This window comes from Salmo trutta, chromosome 5, assembly GCF_901001165.1.
Source record: "Salmo trutta chromosome 5, fSalTru1.1, whole genome shotgun sequence".
In the NCBI taxonomy this organism is placed as follows: Eukaryota; Metazoa; Chordata; class Actinopteri; order Salmoniformes; family Salmonidae; genus Salmo; species Salmo trutta.
Window position 1 is genome coordinate 1,096,497 of NC_042961.1, and position 21,591 is coordinate 1,118,087.

Sequence of the window (21,591 nt, forward strand, 5' to 3'; positions counted from 1 at the left end):
CAGCTTTTGTCAACTTAATATCAAAAGTTTTTGTTTTGTTTTAGATAAACCCCACCCTAACTAACAATTTTCCTAACCTTAATTTAATGACAAAAGCTGTTGGTGCTTTCAAGACAACTGGGAAAAATACGAGCTCAAATCATGACTTCTGTGATCTTCAGGTCGGAACGTTGGAGCTCTAGCAAGAAGCTCGAGTTGGATGACCGTTCAAAACGATTTTTCCCAGTTGGAGCTCGTTTTTTTTCCGAGTTCCCAGTTGTCATGAACGCACTGAAGTCAGAAGTCTGAGATTTATTTGTTCCCAGTTGTTTTGAACACGGCATGTACCCCATCTAGTCAAAACCGCCTGTAGCCCATTCAACCAAATGTGTAGCATACGAGGCTAATGTTGTCGCTTCCCCCCAGCTCTGTTGGTGCTTTCAAGACACCTGGGAACCCAGATTAAAACGCAATCAAATCATGATCTTCAGGTCAGAAAGTCAGAGCTCTATAAAAATGCCAGAGTTTTCGACTTGGAATTCCTTCATCGTCTTTGGTGTCATGGCATCATCACATTTAGTTTGTGCATGCCACCACCAACTGTGCGGTAGTGTACGGTCAATCACATTACATTTTGTGACATACCACCAACTAACATCTATATACCACTATTACACACCACCAACTAACATCTATATACCACTATTACACACCACCATCGATATACCACTATTACACACCACCATCGATATACCACTATTACACACCACCATCTATATACCACTATTACACACCACCATCTATATACCACTATTACACACCACCATCGATATACCACTATTACACACCACCATCTATATACCACTATTACACACCACCACCTAACATCTATATACCACTATTACACACCACCATCTATATACCACTATTACACACCACCATCGATATACCACTATTACACACCACCATCGATATACCACTATTACACACCACCATCTATATACCACTATTACACACCACCACCTATATACCACTATTACATACCACCATCTATATACCACTATTACACACCACCATCTATATACCACTATTACACACCACCGTCTATATACCACTATTACACACCACCACCTAACATCTATATACCACTATTACACACCACCACCACCACCATCACCTAACATCTATATACCACTAATACACACCACCTATATACCACTATTACACACCACCATCGATATACCACTATTACACACCACCATCTATATACCACTATTACATACCACCATCTATATACCACTATTACATAACACCATCTATATACCACTATTACACACCACCATCGATATACCACTATTACACACCACCATCGATATACCACTATTACACACCACCATCTATATACCACTATTACACACCACCATCTATATACCACTATTACACACCACCATCGATATACCACAATTACACACCACCATCGATATACCACTATTACACACCACCATCTATATACCACTATTACACACCACCATCTATATACCACTATTACACACCACCATCTATATACCACTATTACACACCACCATCTATATACCACTATTACACACCACCACCTAACATCTATATACCACTATTACACACCACCATCTATATACCACTATTACACACCACCATCGATATACCACTATTACACACCACCATCGATATACCACTATTACACACCACCATCTATATACCACTATTACACACCACCACCTATATACCACTATTACATACCACCATCTATATACCACTATTACACACCACCATCTATATACCACTATTACACACCACCGTCTATATACCACTATTACACACCACCACCTAACATCTATATACCACTATTACACACCACCACCACCACCACCACCTAACATCTATATACCACTAATACACACCACCTATATACCACTATTACACACCACCATCGATATACCACTATTACACACCACCATCTATATACCACTATTACATACCACCATCTATATACCACTATTACATACCACCATCTATATACCACTATTACACACCACCATCTATATACCACTATTACACACCACCATCTATATACCACTATTACATACCACCATCTATATACCACTATTACACACCACCATCTATATACCACTATTACACACCACCGTCTATATACCACTATTACGCACCACCACCTAACATCTATATACCACTATTACACACCACCATCTATATACCACTATTACACACCACCACCTATATACCACTATTACACACCACTGTATTACAGCTGTCTGCTGATAGAATGATGGAGAACAGTAGCTCCACATCAGAGTGCTGTCTGCAGATAGAATGATGGAGAACAGTAGCTCCACATCAGTCAGAGTGCTGTCTGCTGATAGAATGATGGAGAACAGTAGCTCCACATCAGAGTGCTGTCTGCTGATAGAATGATGGAGAACAGTAGCTCCACATCAGTCAGAGTGCTGTCTGCTGATAGAATGATGGAGAACAGTAGCTCCACATCAGTCAGAGTGCTGTCTGCTGATAGAATGATGGAGAACAGTAGCTCCACATCAGTCAAAGCGCTGTCTGTTGATAGAATGATGGAGAACAGTAGCTCCACATCAGTCAGAGTGCTGTCTGCTGATAGAATTATGGAGAACAGTAGCTCCACATCAGTCAGAGTGCTGTCTGCTGATAGAATGATGGAGAACAGTAGCTCCACATCAGTCAGAGTGCTGTCTGCTGATAGAATGATAGAGAACAGTAGCTCCACATCAGAGTGCTGTCTGCTGATAGAATGATGGAGAACAGTAGCTCCACATCAGTCAGAGTGCTGTCTGTTGATAGAATGATGGAGAACAGTAGCTACACATCAGTCAGAGCGCTGTCTGCTGATAGAATGATGGAGAACAGTAGCTCCACATCAGTCAGAGTGCTGTCTGCTGATAGAATGATGGAGAACAGTAGCTCCACATCAGTCAGAGTGCTGTCTGCTGATAGAATGATGGAGAACAGTAGCTCCACATCAAAGAGTGCGGTCTGCTGATAGAATGATGGAGAACAGTAGCTCCACATCAGTCAGAGAGCTGTCTGCTGATAGAATGATGGAGAACAGTAGCTCCACATCAGTCAGAGAGCTGTCTGCTGATAGAATGATGGAGAACAGTAGCTCCACATCAGTCAGAGAGCTGTCTGCTGATAGAATGATGGAGAACAGTAGCTCCACATCAGTCAGAGAGCTGTCTGCTGATAGAATGATGGAGAACAGTAGCTCCACATCAGTCAGAGTGCTGTCTGCTGATAGAATGATGGAGAACAGTAGCTCCACATCAGAGTGCTGTCTGTTGATAGAATGATGCAGAAGAGTAGCTCCACATCAGTCAGAGTGCTGTCTGCTGATAGAATGATGGAGAACAGTAGCTACACATCAGTCAGAGTGCTGTCTGCTGATAGAATGATGGAGAACAGTAGCTCCACATCAGTCAGAGTGCTGTCTGCTGATAGAATGATGGAGAACAGTAGCTCCACATCAGTCAGAGAGCTGTCTGCTGATAGAATGACGGAGAACAGTAGCTCCACATCAGTCAGAGTGCTGTCTGCTGATAGAATGATGGAGAACAGTAGCTACACATCAGTCAGAGAGCTGTCTGCTGATAGAATGATGGAGAACAGTAGCTCCACATCAGTCAGAGTGCTGTCTGCTGATAGATTGATGGAGAACAGTAGCTCCACATCAGTCAGAGTGCTGTCTGCTGATAGAATGATGAAGAACAGTAGCTACACATCAGTCAGAGGGCTGTCTGCTGATAGAATGATGGAGAACAGTAGCTCCACATCAGTCAGAGTGCTGTCTGCTGATAGAATGATGGAGAACAGTAGCTCCACATCAGTCAGAGAGCTGTCTGCTGATAGAATGATGGAGAACAGTAGCTCCACATCAGTCAGAGTGCTGTCTGCTGATAGAATGATGGAGAACAGTAGCTCCACATCAAAGAGCGCTGTCTGCTGATAGAATGATGGAGAACAGTAGCTCCACATCAGTCAGAGAGCTGTCTGCTGATAGAATGATGGAGAACAGTAGCTCCACATCAGTCAGAGAGCTGTCTGCTGATAGAATGATGGAGAACAGTAGCTCCACATCAGTCAGAGTGCTGTCTGCTGATAGAATGATGGAGAACAGTAGCTCCACATCAGAGTGCTGTCTGTTGATAGAATGATGCAGAAGAGTAGCTCCACATCAGTCAGAGTGCTGTCTGTTGATAGAATGATGGAGAACAGTAGCTATACATCAGTCAGAGTGCTGTCTGCTGATAGAATGATGGAGAACAGTAGCTCCACATCAGTCAGAGTGCTGTCTGCTGATAGAATGATGGAGAACAGTAGCTCCACATCAGTCAGAGTGCTGTCTGCTGATAGAATGATGGAGAACAGTAGCTCCACATCAGTCAGAGTGCTGTCTGCTGATAGAATGATGGAGAACAGTAGCTCCACATCAGTCAGAGTGCTGTCTGCTGATAGAATGATGGAGAACAGTAGCTACACATCAGTCAGAGAGCTGTCTGCTGATAGAATGATGGAGAACAGTAGCTCCACATCAGTCAGAGTGCTGTCTGCTGATAGAATGATGGAGAACAGTAGCTCCACATCAGTCAGAGTGCTGTCTGCTGATAGAATGATGAAGAACAGTAGCTCCACATCAGTCAGAGTGCTGTCTGCTGATAGAATGATGGAGAACAGTAGCTCCACATCAGTCAGAGAGCTGTCTGCTGATAGAATGATGGAGAACAGTAGCTCCACATCAGTCAGAGTGCTGTCTGCTAATAGAATGATGGAGAACAGTAGCTCCACATCAGTCAGAGTGCTGTCTGCTGATAGAATGATGGAGAACAGTAGCTCCACATCAGTCAGAGCGCTGTCTGCTGATAGAATGACGGAGAACAGTAGCTCCACATCAGTCAGAGTGCTGTCTGCTGATAGAATGATGGAGAACAGTAGCTCCACATCAGTGAGAGTGCTGTCTGCTGATAGAATGATGGAGAACAGTAGCTCCACATCAGTCAGAGAGCTGTCTGCTGATAGAATGCCCATTCATGAAATTTTATCCGAGTGGAGAAGTTCAACTGAAGCACAAATTTAGTCTGATGCCGAGCAGAAATTACAATAAGAAGCATTTTACATCTGTGTTTACAAAACGCAGCAAGATATTTCATCTGCACTTAATTTTTTTCCCTGCATGAAAAACAAAGAATTCTTTGTTAATGCGACTCCATAAGTCTGGATACCGCCCAAATCTATTCGATATTAGTGACATGTTAGTTTGTAGCTCACAATGTTCAGGTTTTACAGACGATTGTGACGATTTCCTTGTCCGGATCCTCTCATGTAGATAAAGGCTGCTTTCACAAGCCCCATGTAATGGAATACCTTTACCAAGGGATTGAACTCAAATTGGACTTGTAATAATTTTCTATATTTCTTCGGTCCCGAGGGAGCAGGCACTTCGAGTCATGCCACTAAGGACAAGACCTGTGACTTGCTTTGCTCTCTGGAGCAGGGTACCTTTGAATGGAGTGATTACTGGGGTGTCTGTGACGGCTGCCGTTTGGTGAGAAGCAGACCCGGTGGCGAGCGTGGTGAAACGGAGAAGACATTGTCTGTTCTTTTGAGTTTTGAAGTAGTCTTTACCTGATGAAGTCATGTTAGGATATGTCAGTTATCCAATGAGAGCGTTCGTTTCAGACGCTAAGCTTATGGTCATGTTGCAGCAGTGTGTCGGAGAGAGATTCCCGACATGTGAGAAATGAGCAGGAGAACATTGGACAAAGGAATGTGTAGTATTTGTGGAAAAACTGTGTGTCAATTGTGCAGTGGTGTAAAGTACTTAAGTAAAAAATATTTTAAGGTACTACTTAAGTCGTTTTTGGGGGCATCTGTACTTTAATGTAATATATATGTATATGTGTTGGGATGTATAGACATTATGGACAGTATGTGGATAGAATATGTAGTATATCTAAAGAACAGTATGTGGATAGAATATGTAGTATATCTGAAGAACAGTATGTGGATAGAATATGTAGTATACCTGAAGAACAGTATGTGGATAGAATATGTAGTATATCTAAAGAACAGTATGTGGATAGAATATGTAGTATATCTGAAGAACAGTATGTGGATAGAATATGTAGTATACCTGAAGAACAATATATGTACAGCAATAGTTAAATAGTTTAGTTTATTAATTCGACCATTTAAAAAAAAACAAGCACCCTTAAAACTTGAAAAAGCATTACATGCACGAGTTAAATCATGGAGGAAACACACAATAAAGTTGGACTTATTTCCATTGTTAAATCATGGAGGATAATGCACAATAAAGTCTGGGACTTATTTCCATTATTAAATCATGGAGTATAACGCACAATAAAGTCTGGGACTTATTTCCATTATTGAATCATGGAGTATAACGCACAATAAAGTCTGGGACTTATTTCCATTATTAAATCATGGAGGATAATGCACAATACAGTCTGGGACTTATTTCCATTGTTAAATCATGGAGGATAACACACAATACAGTCTGGGACTTATTTCCATTGTTAAATCATGGAGGATAACACACAACACAGTCTGGGACTTATTTCCATTATTAAATCATGGAGGATAACACACAACACAGTCTGGGACTTATTTCCATTGTTAAATCATGGAGGATAACGCACAATCAAGTCTGGGACTTATTTCCATTGTTAAATCATGGAGGATAACACACAATACAGTCTGGGACTTATTTCCATTGTTAAATCATGGAGGATAACACACAATACAGTCTGGGACTTATTTCCATTGTTAAATCATGGAGGATAACACACAACACAGTCTGGGACTTATTTCCATTGTGGGCCTCTTGAATGGGATGAGCCTAGACTAGAATACAGCATATACACCTATTAAATGGGTAAAACAGTATGTAAACATTATTAAAGTGACCAGTGTTTCATGTCTATGTACAAAGGGCAGCAGCCTCTAAGGTGCAGGGATGAGTAACCGGGTGGTACCCGGCTAGTGACAGTGACTAAGTTCAGGGCAATTACTGGGTGGAGGCCAGTTAGTTAGTGATGGCAATGTAACAGTCTGATGGGCTTGAGATAGAAGCTGTTTTTCAAACTCTCAGTCCAAGCTTTAATGCAACTGTACTGACCTCGCCTTCTGGGTGATAGTGGGGTGAACAGGCCGTGGCTCGGGTGGCTGAGGTCCTTGATGATCTTCTTGGCCTTCCTGTGACGCCGGGTGTTGTAGATGTCCTGAAGGGCAGGCAGTGTGCTCCCGGTGATGTGTTGGGCTAACCGCACCACCCTCTGGAGAGCCCTGAGGCTGTGTACCAGGCGGTGATACAGCCTGACAGGATGCTCTCAATGGTGCATTCGTAAAAATGTGTGAGGGTGTCAAATCTGGGTCAAATGCGCCACACATATTTTTATCACCTAAGTTTTCTTATATCTCTGAGATACAGGACAGACACTTCATAAATTGTTTCCTTATTATTTATTTTTGTTACTTTTTTTGCTGTTTATGAATGTGTTATTCAGTATGTTTCTGTGGGCTGTTGCAGTAAAGGCCAAAGTCAATGTTTCATCAAATATCTATACACTACCGGTCAAGAGTTTTAGAACACCTACTCATTCAAGTGTTTTTCTTTATTTTTACTATTTTCTGCAATGTAAAATAATAGTGAAGATATCAACACTATGAAATAACACATATGGAATCATGTAGTGTTAAAAAAAGTGTTAAACAAATCAAAATATACTTTATATTTGAGATTCTTCAAATATCCATCCTTTGCCTTGATGACAGCTTTGCACACTCTTGGCATTCTCTCAACCAGCTTCATGAGGTAGTCACTTGGTGACTACCTTCTGTTCCTTAGCCCAATTTACAAGTCTGGCTTTCTCTGGCCTCTCCATGCTTCTCTTCTATCATTACCCACGAGACGCAACGCCAAACATTCTCTTTCCTTCGCCGTTTGTCTGAAATGACGCACACAGACTTACAATTAAGAGTTGGACAGTCGGAGCTCGTTTTTTTCCTGAGTTCCCAGTTGTTTTCAACGCACTGAAGTCGGAAGTTGGAGAGTTCTGAGTTCCCAGTAATTCTGAACGTGGCGTCACTCTCTGGGTTTCCACTAGTTACCACAGCCATAAAGTCAAAATATCATAGAAATGTGGCTATATCATAATAATTCATGAAAACTAACATTTACTTTTCAGTATTAATTTAAGATTAATGTTAGTCATAAGTTTAGCAGTGTGTTAAGGTTAGGTTTAAAATGCAATTTTAAGAAGATACATTGTAGAAATAGGCTGGGTTTATGACGTTTTGTTTGTGGTAACTAGTGAGGACACTCTGCTCTGGCGCTTTCAAGACAACTGTGAACTTGGAAAATATGAGGTCAAATCATGACGTCAGTGATCTTCAGTTTGGAAAGTCGGAGCTCCAGAAAAAGGCCGAGGTGGAATTCCAGAAGTCTTGGACGTACAACAGTCGGAAGTCGGAGCTTTCCGAGTTCCCAGTTCCCAGTTGTTTTGAACTCGGCATCTCCCTTCGCCGGTGTCGGCAGTGACGTAGGGGTGCCTGCACAATCCAACATGGAGTAGCGAGCGTTGGGGCTCTAGCGGGGCCACCCCTCGGTAACGCCAGTGCCCATTCAGCAACGCTGAACGGGCCGTCGAAAACCGGGCCCCCAGAATTTAGGAGGCACATTTTTTACTTCACCGTATTAACCTAAGGATTATAAACTTTCGGAGAGTCTTTATTTCACACAAGCAACTGGTTGTCTTGACAAGAAAAGGACAGCAGAGAGAGAGACCTACTGTAGTGTAAGACTGAAGCAAAGAGCGGTGTGTATTCACACAAAGGCAGCGGAAAGACAGGCTTCTGTGCGGAATAGACCGGGAAGGACTGAGGACAGGGGTTGAGAAAAATGACCAGCAAAAAGTATGCACCCGCATTGGGATATTATTATTTCAGCTGAAACGAGAAAATGATAGAAGAAACACACCCAAACGAGTAAGTATTATAATAACAATGTAATAAACTTCATTCGCGCTTTTCATTAGGCAGAAACAATCGCAAAGCGTTGAAAGCAAATCAAACAAGAATACAATAAAAGGACTATATGACACAGTAGGTCTGGACTAAACTAGGATTATCCGGCAGAGTTGAACATTTTCAGTATTTCAAACAATTCAAAATTAAGATAGCCGGAGGCAAGTAGGTTACTTTTTAGACCGGGCTAGTAGAAAATGTGCCCATAATATCACATGGCACAGATTTTGGACCCGGGCTAGTAGGACATTACGTTGTACTAACGTTAACCTGTCTGGCCAGGCAGCCTGCAACAGATGGAGCGATTGTCAAATTGCAAACACACATCCCAGGCTAGTAAATATGGACTCCAAAATATATATTCCCTTTGAGAAATGCTCAACGAAGTTACATTTTATTTGTTGGAAACGAATGCCGTGTGGATCTGTTTCGTTTCAGTTTAAAAAATGGTATTTTTACAAAGTTTGAAAATGGTCTGTGGCATGGGGGATTCGGCTATATATTGACAGTGAAAGCAGAAGAGGACTAGGGGGGTTTAGAGCCCCCGCCTTGTTCTAGTCTACTGATTCTGTCTTGCGGAGGGAGAGGAGGGGGGAGGTGGGGTGGTGGTTGCAGCGTGGGTGGGTGGATCGGAAACATGTTGTAAAGAAATCAGCAGTAGGGCCTTTTAAACTGTAGCGCTCTAAAAGTTCTTCTGTCCACGGATGGAACAGAGCCTGTCGGTTGTCGTTACTTTGCCGTTGATATTGTCTCGTAGCCTATGCAACATTCGTTTAGGCCACCGTTGTGTGTTTGTTTGTTGAAGCTGTGGCTGGGGGAAGTCTTTTCGGAAGGAGGATGTGAGATATCCGATATGCCCCATCCACCATCTCTTTTTACAATCGCTCTCATTTACATAAGCGTTAGAGGGGGTGGTTGCAGCGTGGGCGGACCGGAAACATGTTGTGAAGAGATTAGCAGCAGTCGGGCCTTTTAACATGGAACCAAGTTCCAAACAACTACATTATATCTACTGATGGAACAGAGACGGTCGACTTTTGTCTCTTTGTAGATATTCGTTTGCTTATCTGTGTTTAGGCCATCGTTTGAAAGTATGTTCGCTTCAAACTGTGACTAGGGGAAGAAGTCTCCCCGGGAGCACGTTTCATTCATAAAAACACCAATCGAGGACGACAGGGCTTGTCTCGCAAAGATGACCTGACAACATCAGCCCGTTTTTTAAAGTCTATGGACGCGTAGAATTGCGTGTCATTATTGTAACGTTGGATCGTAATTCCAGTTTCTTTGTAGCCTGTGCCAACCCCAGGCTATTCATAAAGTCTGAATCATTGTGCCCTGCCTTCCTTTATCTTGCTCAAATCGAAAGCATTTGAAATGTAAACAGAGGCTCTTCAATAGTCTTGGCATGTAGCTTTCTAAGTTTTGTCTTGGGGTCGTTTTAATGTGGTTTAGGCCAGGGATTCCCAAACTGTGTCACTCAGTCTCCCCTTCCAGCATTGGGGAACATTCATGATACAAAGTGTTCACAACCTTGTTGTTGGAGAGAAAATGGGGCAGGTCAAGCTTTTCCCCTGAAATTCTACACATTTTGGCATGAGTTGTATTGAATAGAATTGTTTTGTATAGAACATTTAGAAGTTTTAAAACAAAATGTCTTGCAGTTCTATATATTTTGGTAAGTCTGTGTATTATGTGATATTTGGGCTAAAACACCGAACTAAATGGCTCTCTAAGGTCTGCAATGGCTGACATGACGAGAGGAAAACTGGTTTCACCTTGTGCATTCTGCTTTTACAACATTCAAGAGTAAGATGAAAGCCTGACTGAGTTCCTTAAAACACACACACACACACACACACACTGGGAGAACCACTGGTTTAGGCTATGCAGTTCAGTTAGTTTTCTAGTAGACTAACATAACATAATGTTTGATGTATTGGCCTACTTGTAATTTTTTCATTTCTAGGCAAGATCTTTCTTGTTGGCAAGTCCTATTTTGGTTTATTCGAGCCTATTATTAATGGCATCAATTGACATTGTCCTTTATTGGCAATATCCAATAGGCTATTCACCTTTATAATACTGTGTGTGCGTGCTGAATCATAGGTAGGCCTGGCCTATTGCTTTGAAAGCAGAGACAGGCTCTGCAGAATGTCAGTCATGCAGATCCAGATAGCTGTCGGAAGGGCGAAGGGCACAGGAGGGGAAGTCTGCGGGGCAGTCGCGTGATGCTCGCCCATTCATAAAAGCTGTAACCTTCAGCGCGTCCCATTCACCGTGCATAGCTACAGCCAGGGGCCTTGCTGCCTTGACATGAGGGCCATTAGAGCTGCTACCAAACAATAAAGACAGGAAGTGTTGTCCTTACACACAGCAGGCCAGGCCAAATGCTCAGGGCCAAGTTTGTCAAAAGTTATCTGATCCTATTACAGCAATCGGATTAAAGGTCAAAATCAAAGTAAGCATACGGTTATTAAAACAGCCTGTTTTCTGAGCAGTCTGACAAATGATTAGGACACGTAAACACATTAATCAGCGCATATGATCTGTGCATGTCACTGTCTGTCACTCACTCAGTCACTGTCTGTCTGTCACTCACTCACTCAGTCACTGTCTGTCTGTAACTCATTCAGTCACTGTCTGTCACTCACTCAGTCACTGTCTGTCTGTCACTCACTCAGTCACTGTCTGTCTGTCACTCACTCAGTCACTGTCTGTCACTCACTCAGTCACTGTCTGTCACTCACTCACTGTCTGTCACTCACTCAGTCACTGTCTGTCACTCACTCAGTCACTGTCTGTCTGTCACTCACTCAGTCACTGTCTGTCTGTCACTCACTCAGTCACTGTCTGTCTGTCACTCAGTCACTGTCTGTCTGTCACTCACTCAGTCACTGTCTGTCTGTCACTCACTCAGTCACTGTCTGTCACTCACTGTCACTCACTCACTCAGTCACTGTCTGTCTGTCACTCACTCAGTCACTGTCTGTCACTCACTCAGTCACTGTCACTCACTCACTCAGTCACTGTCTGTCTGTAACTCACTCAGTCACTGTCTGTCACTCACTCAGTCACTGTCTGTCTGTCACTCACTCACTCAGTCACTGTCTGTCTGTCACTCACTCAGTCACTGTCTGTCACTCACTCACTGTCTGTCACTCACTCAGTCACTGTCTGTCTGTCACTCACTCAGTCACTGTCTGTCACTCACTCACTCAGTCACTGTCTGTCACTCACTCACTCAGTCACTGTCTGTCTGTCACTCACTCAGTCACTGTCTGTCACTCACTCAGTCACTGTCTGTCACTAACTCAGTCACTGTCTGTCTGTCACTCACTCAGTCACTGTCTGTCACTCACTCAGTCACTGTCTGTCTGTCACTCACTCAGTCACTGTCTGTCACTCACTCACTCAGTCACTGTCTGTCACTCACTCACTCAGTCACTATCTGTCTGTCACTCACTCACTCAGTCACTGTCTGTCTGTCACTCACTCACTCAGTCACTGTCTGTCACTCACTCACTGTCTGTCACTCACTCACTCAGTCACTGTCTGTCACTCAGTCAGTCACTGTCTGTCACTCACTCACTCAGTCACTGTCTGTCTGTCACTCAGTCACTGTCTGTCTGTCACTCACTCACGTCACTGTCTGTCTGTCACTCACTCACTCAGTCACTGTCTGTCTGTCACTCACTCACTCAGTCACTGTCTGTCTGTCACTCACATCACTGTCTGTCACTCACTCACTCAGTCACTGTCTGTCTGTCACTCACTCACTCAGTCACTGTCTGTCTGTCACTCAGTCACTGTCTGTCTGTCACTCACTCAGTCACTGTCTGTCTGTCTGTCACTCAGTCACTGTCTGTCTGTCTGTCACTCAGTCACTGTCTGTCTGTCACTCACTCACTCAGTCACTGTCTGTCTGTCACTCACTCAGTCACTGTCTGTCTGTCACTCACTCAGTCACTGTCTGTCTGTCACTCACTCACTCAGTCACTGTCTGTCTGTCACTCACTCACTCACTCACTCACTCACTCACTCAGTCACTGTCTGTCTGTCTGTCTGTCTGTCTGTCTGTCTGTCTGTCTGTCTGTCTGTCTGTCTGTCTGTCTGTCTGTCTGTCACTCACTCAGTCACTGTCTGTCTGTCTGTCTGTCTGTCTGTCTGTCTAGGAATGAGTTGGGCCATGTCTTTATAGAAGCAGAATGATTAGAAGGGAAAAGCCTCTCAGAACACAGTTGATGCTATTTCTATGCGTCTTTCTAGCATTCGGGAAAAAAGTAGATTATTTTCTCAGCTCCAATCAACATATCTATATGTCATAGAGCATCATAGACAACAAAAAACAGAAAACACAACATAGCAAGGAGTAGGGGCCTGTGCACACCACCTGGAAAATAATCTAGGGGAAACACTGGTTCCTGAATTAGAGGATAATAGAGGAAGGGACAGACACAGAAAGAGGGAGAGAGACAGAAAGAGTGAGAGAGACAGAAAGAGTGAGAGAGAGAGACACAGAAAGAGGGAGAGAGACAGAAAGAGTGAGAGAGACAGACACAGAAAGAGGGAGAGAGACAGACACAGAAAGAGTGAGAGAGACAGAAAGAGTGAGAGAGAGACACAGAAAGAGCAAGACACACAGAAAGAGCAAGAGAGACAGACACAGAAAGAGGGAGAGAGACAGAAAGAGTGAGAGAGACAGACACAGAAAGAGGGAGAGAGACAGACACAGAAAGAGTGAGAGAGACAGAAAGAGTGAGAGAGAGAGACACAGAAAGAGCAAGACACACAGAAAGAGCAAGAGAGACAGACACAGAAAGAGGGAGAGAGACAGAAAGAGTGAGAGAGACAGACACAGAAAGGGTGAGAGAGACAGAAAGAGTGAGAGAGACAGACACAGGAAGAGCAAGACACACAGAAAGAGCAAGACACACAAAAAGAGCAAGACAGACACAAAGAGCAAGAGAGACACAGAAAGAGCGAGAGAGAGACACAGAGTGAGAGAGACAGACTCAGAAAGAGCAAGACAGACAGACACAGAAAGAGTGAGAGAGACAGACACAGAAAGAGCAAGACAGACACAGAAAGAGTGAGAGAGACAGACACCGAAAGGGGGATACCTAGTCAGGTGTACAACTGAATGCTTTCAACTGAAATGTGTCTTCTGCATTTAACCCAACCCCTCTGAATCAGAGAGGTGGGGGGGCTGCCTTAATCGACATCCACAGCACCGGGGGAACAGTGGGTTAACTGCCTTGTTCAGGGGCAGAACGACAGAATTTTACCTTGTCAGCTCAGGGATTCAATCCAGCAACCTTTCAGTTACTAGTCCAATGCTCTAACCACTAGGCTACCTGCTGGTTACTGGTCCAACACTCTAACCACTAGGCTACCTGCTGGTTACTGGCCCAACGCTCTAACCACTAGGCTACCTGCTGGTTACTGGTCCAACGCTCTAACCACTAGACTCCCTGCTGGTTACTGGCCCAACGCTCTAACCACTAGACTACCTGCTGGTTACTGGTCCAACACTCTAACCACTAGGCTACCTGCTGGTTACTGGTCCAACACTCTAACCACTAGGCTACCTGCTGGTCACTGGTCCAACGCTCTAACCACTAGACTACCTGCTGTTTACTGGCCCAACGCTCTAACCACTAGGCTACCTGCTGGTTACTGGCCCAATGCTCTAACCACTAGGCTACCTGCTGGTTACTAGTCCAACGCTCTAACCACTAGGCTACCTGTTGGTTACTGGTCCAACGCTCTAACCACTAGGCTACCTGCTGGTTACTGTTCCAACGCTCTAACCACTAGGCTACCTGCTGGTTACTGTTCCAACGCTCTAACCACTATGCTACCTGCTGGTTACTGGTCCGACGCTCTAAGCACTAGGCTACCTACTGGTTACTGGCCCAACGCTCTAACCACTAGGCTACCTGCTGGTTACTGGCCCAACGCTCTAACCACTAGGCTACCTGCTGGTTACTGGCCCAACGCTCTAACCACTAGGCTACCTGCTGGTTACTGGCCCAACGCTCTAACCACTAGGCTACCTGCTGGTTACTGGCCCAACGCTCTAACCACTAGGCTACCTGCTGGTTACTGGCCCAACGCTCTAACCACTAGGCTACCTGCTGGTTACTGGCCCAACGCTCTAACCACTAGGCTACCTGCTGGTTACTGGTCCAACGCTCTAACCACTATGCTACCTGCTGGTTACTGGTCCAACTCTCTAACCACTAGGCTACCTGCTGGTTACTGGTCCAACGCTCTAACCACTAGGCTACCTGCTGGTTACTGGTCCAACGCTCTAACCACTAGGCTACCTGCTGGTTACTGGTCCAACGCTCTAACCACTAGGCTACCTGCTGGTTACTGTTCCAACGCTCTAACCACTAGGCTACCTGCTGGTTACTGGCCCAACTCTCTAACCACTAGGCTACCTGCTGGTTACTGTTCCAACGCTCTAACCACTAGGCTACCTGCTGGTTACTGGCCCAACTCTCTAACCACTAGGCTACCTGCTGGTTACTGGCCCAACGCTCTAACCACTAGGCTACCTGCTGGTTACTGGCCCAACGCTCTAACCACTAGGCTACCTGCTGGTTACTGGTCCAACGCTCTAACCACTAGGCTACCTGCTGGTTACTGGCCCAACGCTCTAACCACTAGGCTACCTGCTGGTTACTGGCCCAACGCTCTAACCACTAGGCTACCTGCTGGTTACTGGTCCAACGCTCTAACCACTAGGCTACCTGCTGGTTACTGGCCCAACGCTCTAACCACTAGTCTACCTGCTGGTTACTGGCCCAACGCTCTAACCACTAGGCTACCTGCTGGTTACTGGTCCAACGCTCTAACCACTAGGCTACCTGCTGGTTACTGGTCCAACGCTCTAACCACTAGGCTACCTGCTGGTTACTGGCCCAACGCTCTAACCACTAGGCTACCTGTTGGTTACTGGTCCAACGCTCTAACCACTAGGCTACCTGCTGGTTACTGACCCAACGCTCTAACCACTAGTCTACCTGCTGGTTACTGGCCCAACGCTCTAACCACTAGGCTACCTGCCGCCCACCACACACATAAAGAGAGAGACAGACACAGAAAGAGAGACAGAGAGAGAGAGAGACACACAGAAAGAGAGAGAGAGTGAGAGCCAGATGGGGAGAGCGAGAATGAGAACAAGAGAGAGTCCAAGTTACCATTGGTCTTGGATGAGGTGAGGTGAGTTCATTGGAGATTATTGACACTCCAGGCTCCCGTGGGAAAGTTGCATCCAATAACTGTCAGCTGTAGTTATTGACAACCCTCACATGTCCAGGCAGACACTGTCTTTCTTCACCTGTACAGAGGTAATAACTGGACTGTGTGTCACACACACGTGAGAGCGGTCAGATAATCCCAGTCAATAGCAAACCAAGCTTCCAACCCCCTAAAGTCCTTCTAGTCTGAGCCAGCAGGACAGAACTGCTCTATATAGTCCCATTCCATATGACACAGAATGTTTGTTCTATATGATGTATTTCTATCTGATCGTTCTATGACATAGTACCTCCATGTGAACAAGCCCCAGCTTTCAGTCATTCTATGTCCGCCCTTCCCTGCCAGCTGTGTGACATCAACAACTCTCACTAAATTCCCATTTGGAAAAAGTGTTTTTCCCTGTTACCTTATTCCGGACGGAAGCTGACGTTACCAAGGTGACTCCCTGCCCTCTCTGGCCTTTTCTCATTTGGGCATAAGTCCATCCTCCACCCTTTGTCCTCGCTCCTCCGTGACCCGGAAACCGATAAGTGGCCGAGTGGTGGAGGAGATATCAATTGAGTTAGTTGGCGAACGGAAGAGAGTCCTCCCGTCCTCAATAGCCACCTTTCATCGAGGATAGTCATGTGTATCCTACCTGAGTCCTTCACGGAAGTTTTGAAATTTGTCACGCCCCCTTTGATTCAGCTGTTGTTTCGTCAGAGGAGAAAAGCATGCCAACATTTTAAAAACACTATGCTACTTATCGTTTTATCTACAAAATGTCACAATTAACTCATTTGTTTTTAATCACTTTATACATTTATTCCACCCCTGTAAACTTCATTTGTATAATGACACACAAGTGGAGGAGAGTCTAATTTCATAAAGGAGCATTTTCATCCACTTCCCCTCTCCTCGATTACCTTTGACCTTTTCAAAAGGATACAAGAGAGGACTCAGGAGCGAGGACGCAGGAGTTGAGCAAATCGATGACAAGAACAAACATGAGAACCCGTATGGAAAATAAATCCATGACAAGAACAAACATGAGAACCCGTATGGAAAATACATCCGTGACAAGAACAAACATGAGAACCCGTATGGAAAATACATCCATGACAAGAACAAACATGAGAACCCGTATGGAAAATAAATCCATGACAAAAACAAACATGAGAACCCGTATGGAAAATACATCCGTGACAAGAACAAACATGAGAACCCGTATGGAAAATACATCCATGACCCGTATGGAAAATAAATCCATTACAAGAACAAACATGAGAACCCGTATGGAAAATAAATCCATGACAAGAACAAACATGAGAACCCGTATGGAAAATAAATCCATGACAAGAACAAACATGAGAACCCGTATGGAAAATACATCCGTGACAAGAACCTGCCTTTTAGCCGTAAAGCACTGTCGGCTTGCAAAACAGCTAACTTCCATTATCAGTAATAGTAAAACAATGAAAATCCATCGTATGGGGCCCTGATAGAGAACCTTACAGAAATACAATGAAAAGCCATTGTTTGGGGCCCTGATATGACTAGAATGGGTCTTCCTATAATTAGAATGATCAATATGACTAGAATGGGTCTTCCTATAATCAGAATGATCAATATGACTAGAATGGTTCTTCCTATAATCAGAATGATCAATATGACTAGAATGGGTCTTCCTATAATCAGAATGATCAATATGACTAGAATGGTTCTTCCTATAATCAGAATGATCAATATGACTAGAATGGTTCTTCCTATAATCAGAATGATCAATATGACTAGAATGGTTCTTCCTATAATCAGAATGATCAATATGACTAGAATGGGTCTTCCTATAATCAGAATGATCAATATGACTAGAATGGGTCTTCCTATAATCAGAATGATCAATATGACTAGAATGGGTCTTCCTATAATCAGAATGATCAATATGCCTAGAATGGTTCTTCCTATAATCAGAATTATCAATATGACTAGAATGGGTCTTCCTATAATCAGAATGATCAATATGACTAGAATGGGTCTTCCTATAATCAGAATGATCAATATGACTAGAATGGTTCTTCCTATAATTAGCCTGTCATGATACGGCTATTGTATATCATATGAAAACTAGGAATATGAGTAGATCAGCCAACCTCTATGTCCATAACTGACCCCAGTCTGTCTGTAGGTAGTCTACCAGTCCCCGTGGTGCAGCAACTGACCTCGCTGCCTCTATCACACAGAATGGGTCTGCCCTTCAGGTCTGCAGCTGGCCTCACCGCCTCTATCTCTGTCACACAGAATGGGTCTGCCCTTCAGGTCTGCAGCTGGCCACACCACCTCTATCTCTATCACACAGAATGGGTCTGCCCTTCAGGTCAGCAACTGGCCTCACCACCTCTATCTCTATCACACAGAATGGGTCTGCCCTTCAGGTCTGCAGCTGGCCTCACTGCCTCTATCTCTATCACACAGAATGGGTCTGCCCTTCAGGTCTGCAGCTGGCCTCGCTGCCTCTATCACACAGAATGGGTCTGCCCTTCAGGTCTGCAGCTGGCCTCGCTGCCTCTATCACACAGAATGGATCTGCACTTCAGGTCTGCAGCTGGCCTCACTGCCTCTATCACACAGAATGGGTCTGCCCTTCAGGTCTGCAGCTGGCCTCACCGGCTCTATCTCTATCACACAGAATGGGTCTGCCCTTCAGGTCTGCAGCTGGCCACACCGCCTCTATCTCTATCACACAGAATGGGTCTGCCCTTCAGGTCAGCAACTGGCCTCACTGCCTCTATCACACAGAATGAGTCTGCCCTTCAGGTCTGCAGCTGGCCTCACTGCCTCTATCTCTATCACACAGAATGGGTCTGCCCTTCAGGTCTACAGCTGGCCTCACTGCCTCTATCTCTATCACACAGAATGGGTCTGCCCTTCAGGTCTGCAAGGGGGAGGCAACTAGAGCAAATGAAAAGAAGCAGGCCCAGGTAACAGATTAGAATCCCATCATACAGTCTACCTGAACCAGGCCCAGGTAACAGATTAGAATCCCATCATACAGTCTACCTGAAGCAGGCCCAGGTAACAGATTAGAATCCCATCATACAGTCTACCTGAAGCAGGCCCAGGTAACAGATTAGAATCCCATCATACAGTCTACCTGAAGCAGGCCCTGGTAACAGATTAGAATCCCATCATACAGTCTACCTGAAGCAGGCCCAGGTAACAGATTAGAAACCCATCATGCAGTCCACCTGAAGCAGGCCCAGGTAACAGATTAGAATCCCATCATACAGTCTACCTGAAGCAGGCCCTGGTAACAGATTATAATCCCATCATACAGTCTACCTGAAGCAGGCCCTGGTAACAGATTAGAATCCCATCATACAGTCTACCTGAAGCAGGCCCTGGTAACAGATTAGAATCCCATCATACAGTCTACCTGAAATAGGCCCAGGTAACAGATTAGAATCCCATCATACAGTCTACCTGAACCAGGCCCAGGTAACAGATTAGAATCCCATCATACAGTCTACCTGAAGCAGGCCCAGGTAACAGATTAGAATCCCATCATACAGTCTACCTGAAGCAGGCCCTGGTAACAGATTAGAATCCCATCATACAGTCTACCTGAAATAGGCCCAGGTAACAGATTAGAATCCCATCATACAGTCTACCTGAACCAGGCCCAGGTAACAGATTAGAATCCCATCATACAGTCTACCTGAAGCAGGCCCAGGTAACAGATTAGAATCCCATCATACAGTCTACCTGAAGCAGGCCCTGGTAACAGATTAGAATCCCATCATACAGTCTACCTGAAGCAGGCCCTGGTAACAGATTAGAATCCCATCATACAGTCTACCTGAAGCAGGCCCTGGTAACAGATTAGAATCCCATCATACAGTCTACCTGAAGCAGGCCCAGGTAACAGATTAGAAACCCATCATGCAGTCTACCTGAAGCAGGCCTAGGTAACAGATTAGAATCCCATCATACAGTCTACCTGAAGCAGGCCCTGGTAACAGATTAGAATCCCATCATACAGTCTACCTGAAGCAGGCCCTGGTAACAGATTAGAATCCCATCATACAGTCTACCTGAAGCAGGCCCTGGTAACAGATTAGAATCCCATCATACAGTCTACCTGAAGCAGGCCTAGGTAACAGATTAGAATCCCATCATACAGTCTACCTGAAGCAGGCCCAGGTAACAGATTATAATCCCATCATACAGTCTACCTGAAGCAGGCCTAGGTAACAGATTATAATCCCATCATACAGTCTACCTGAAGCAGGCCCTGGTAACAGATTAGAATCCTATCATACAGTCTACCTGAAGCAGGCCTAGGTAACAGATTAGAATCCCATCATACAGTCTACCTGAAGCAGGCCCAGGTAACAGATTATAATCCCATCATACAGTCTACCTGAAGCAGGCCCAGGTAACAGATTAGAATCCCATCATGCAGTCTACCTGAAACAGGCCCTGGTAACAGATTAGAATCCCATCATACAGTCTACCTGAAGCAGGCCCTGGTAACAGATTAGAATCCCATCATACAGTCTACCTGAAGCAGGCCCTGGTAACAGATTAGAAACTCATCATGCAGTCTACCTGAAGCAGGCCCTGGTAACAGATTAGAATCCCATCATACAGTCTACCTGAAGCAGGCCCTGGTAACAGATTAGAATCCCATCATGCAGTCTACCTGAAGCAGGCCCAGGTAACAGATTATAATCCCATCATACAGTCTACCTGAAGCAGGCCCTGGTAACAGATTATAATCCCATCATACAGTCTACCTGAAGCAGGCCCAGGTAACAGATTAGAATCCCATCATACAGTCTACCTGAAGCAGGCCCAGGTAACAGATTAGAATCCCATCATATAGTCTACCTGAAGCAGGCCCAGGTAACAGATTAGAATCCCATCATACAGTCTACCTGAAGTAGGCCCAGGTAACAGATTAGAATCCCATCATACAGTCTACCTGAAGCAGGCCCAGGTAACAGATTAGAATCCCATCATACAGTCTACCTGAAGCAGGCCCTGGTAACAGATTAGAATCCCATCATACAGTCTACCTGAAGCAGGCCCAGGTAACAGATTAGAAACCCATCATACAGTCTACCTGAAGCAGGCCCTGGTAACAGATTATAATCCCATCATGCAGTCTGCTAGGAAGGAGTGGTGGAAGGATGGACGCCACTCAGACAGACAGACTATATGTCTCTGTCTTTT

The 21,591-nt window shown here is 44.6% G+C and overlaps 1 protein-coding gene across 1 annotated transcript in view; it reads left to right on the forward strand.

The window, feature by feature from the left end:
- The first annotated feature begins 8,542 nt into the window (after positions 1-8,542).
- Positions 8,543-21,591, forward strand: part of LOC115193486 (sprouty-related, EVH1 domain-containing protein 2) — a 45,602-nt gene continuing 32,553 nt past the window's right edge. The window contains exon 1 of the mRNA XM_029752170.1: positions 8,543-9,069. Within this exon, the coding sequence (XP_029608030.1) occupies positions 9,044-9,069 (26 nt within the window). The 5' untranslated portion in view covers positions 8,543-9,043. The remainder of the gene's footprint in view (positions 9,070-21,591) is intronic.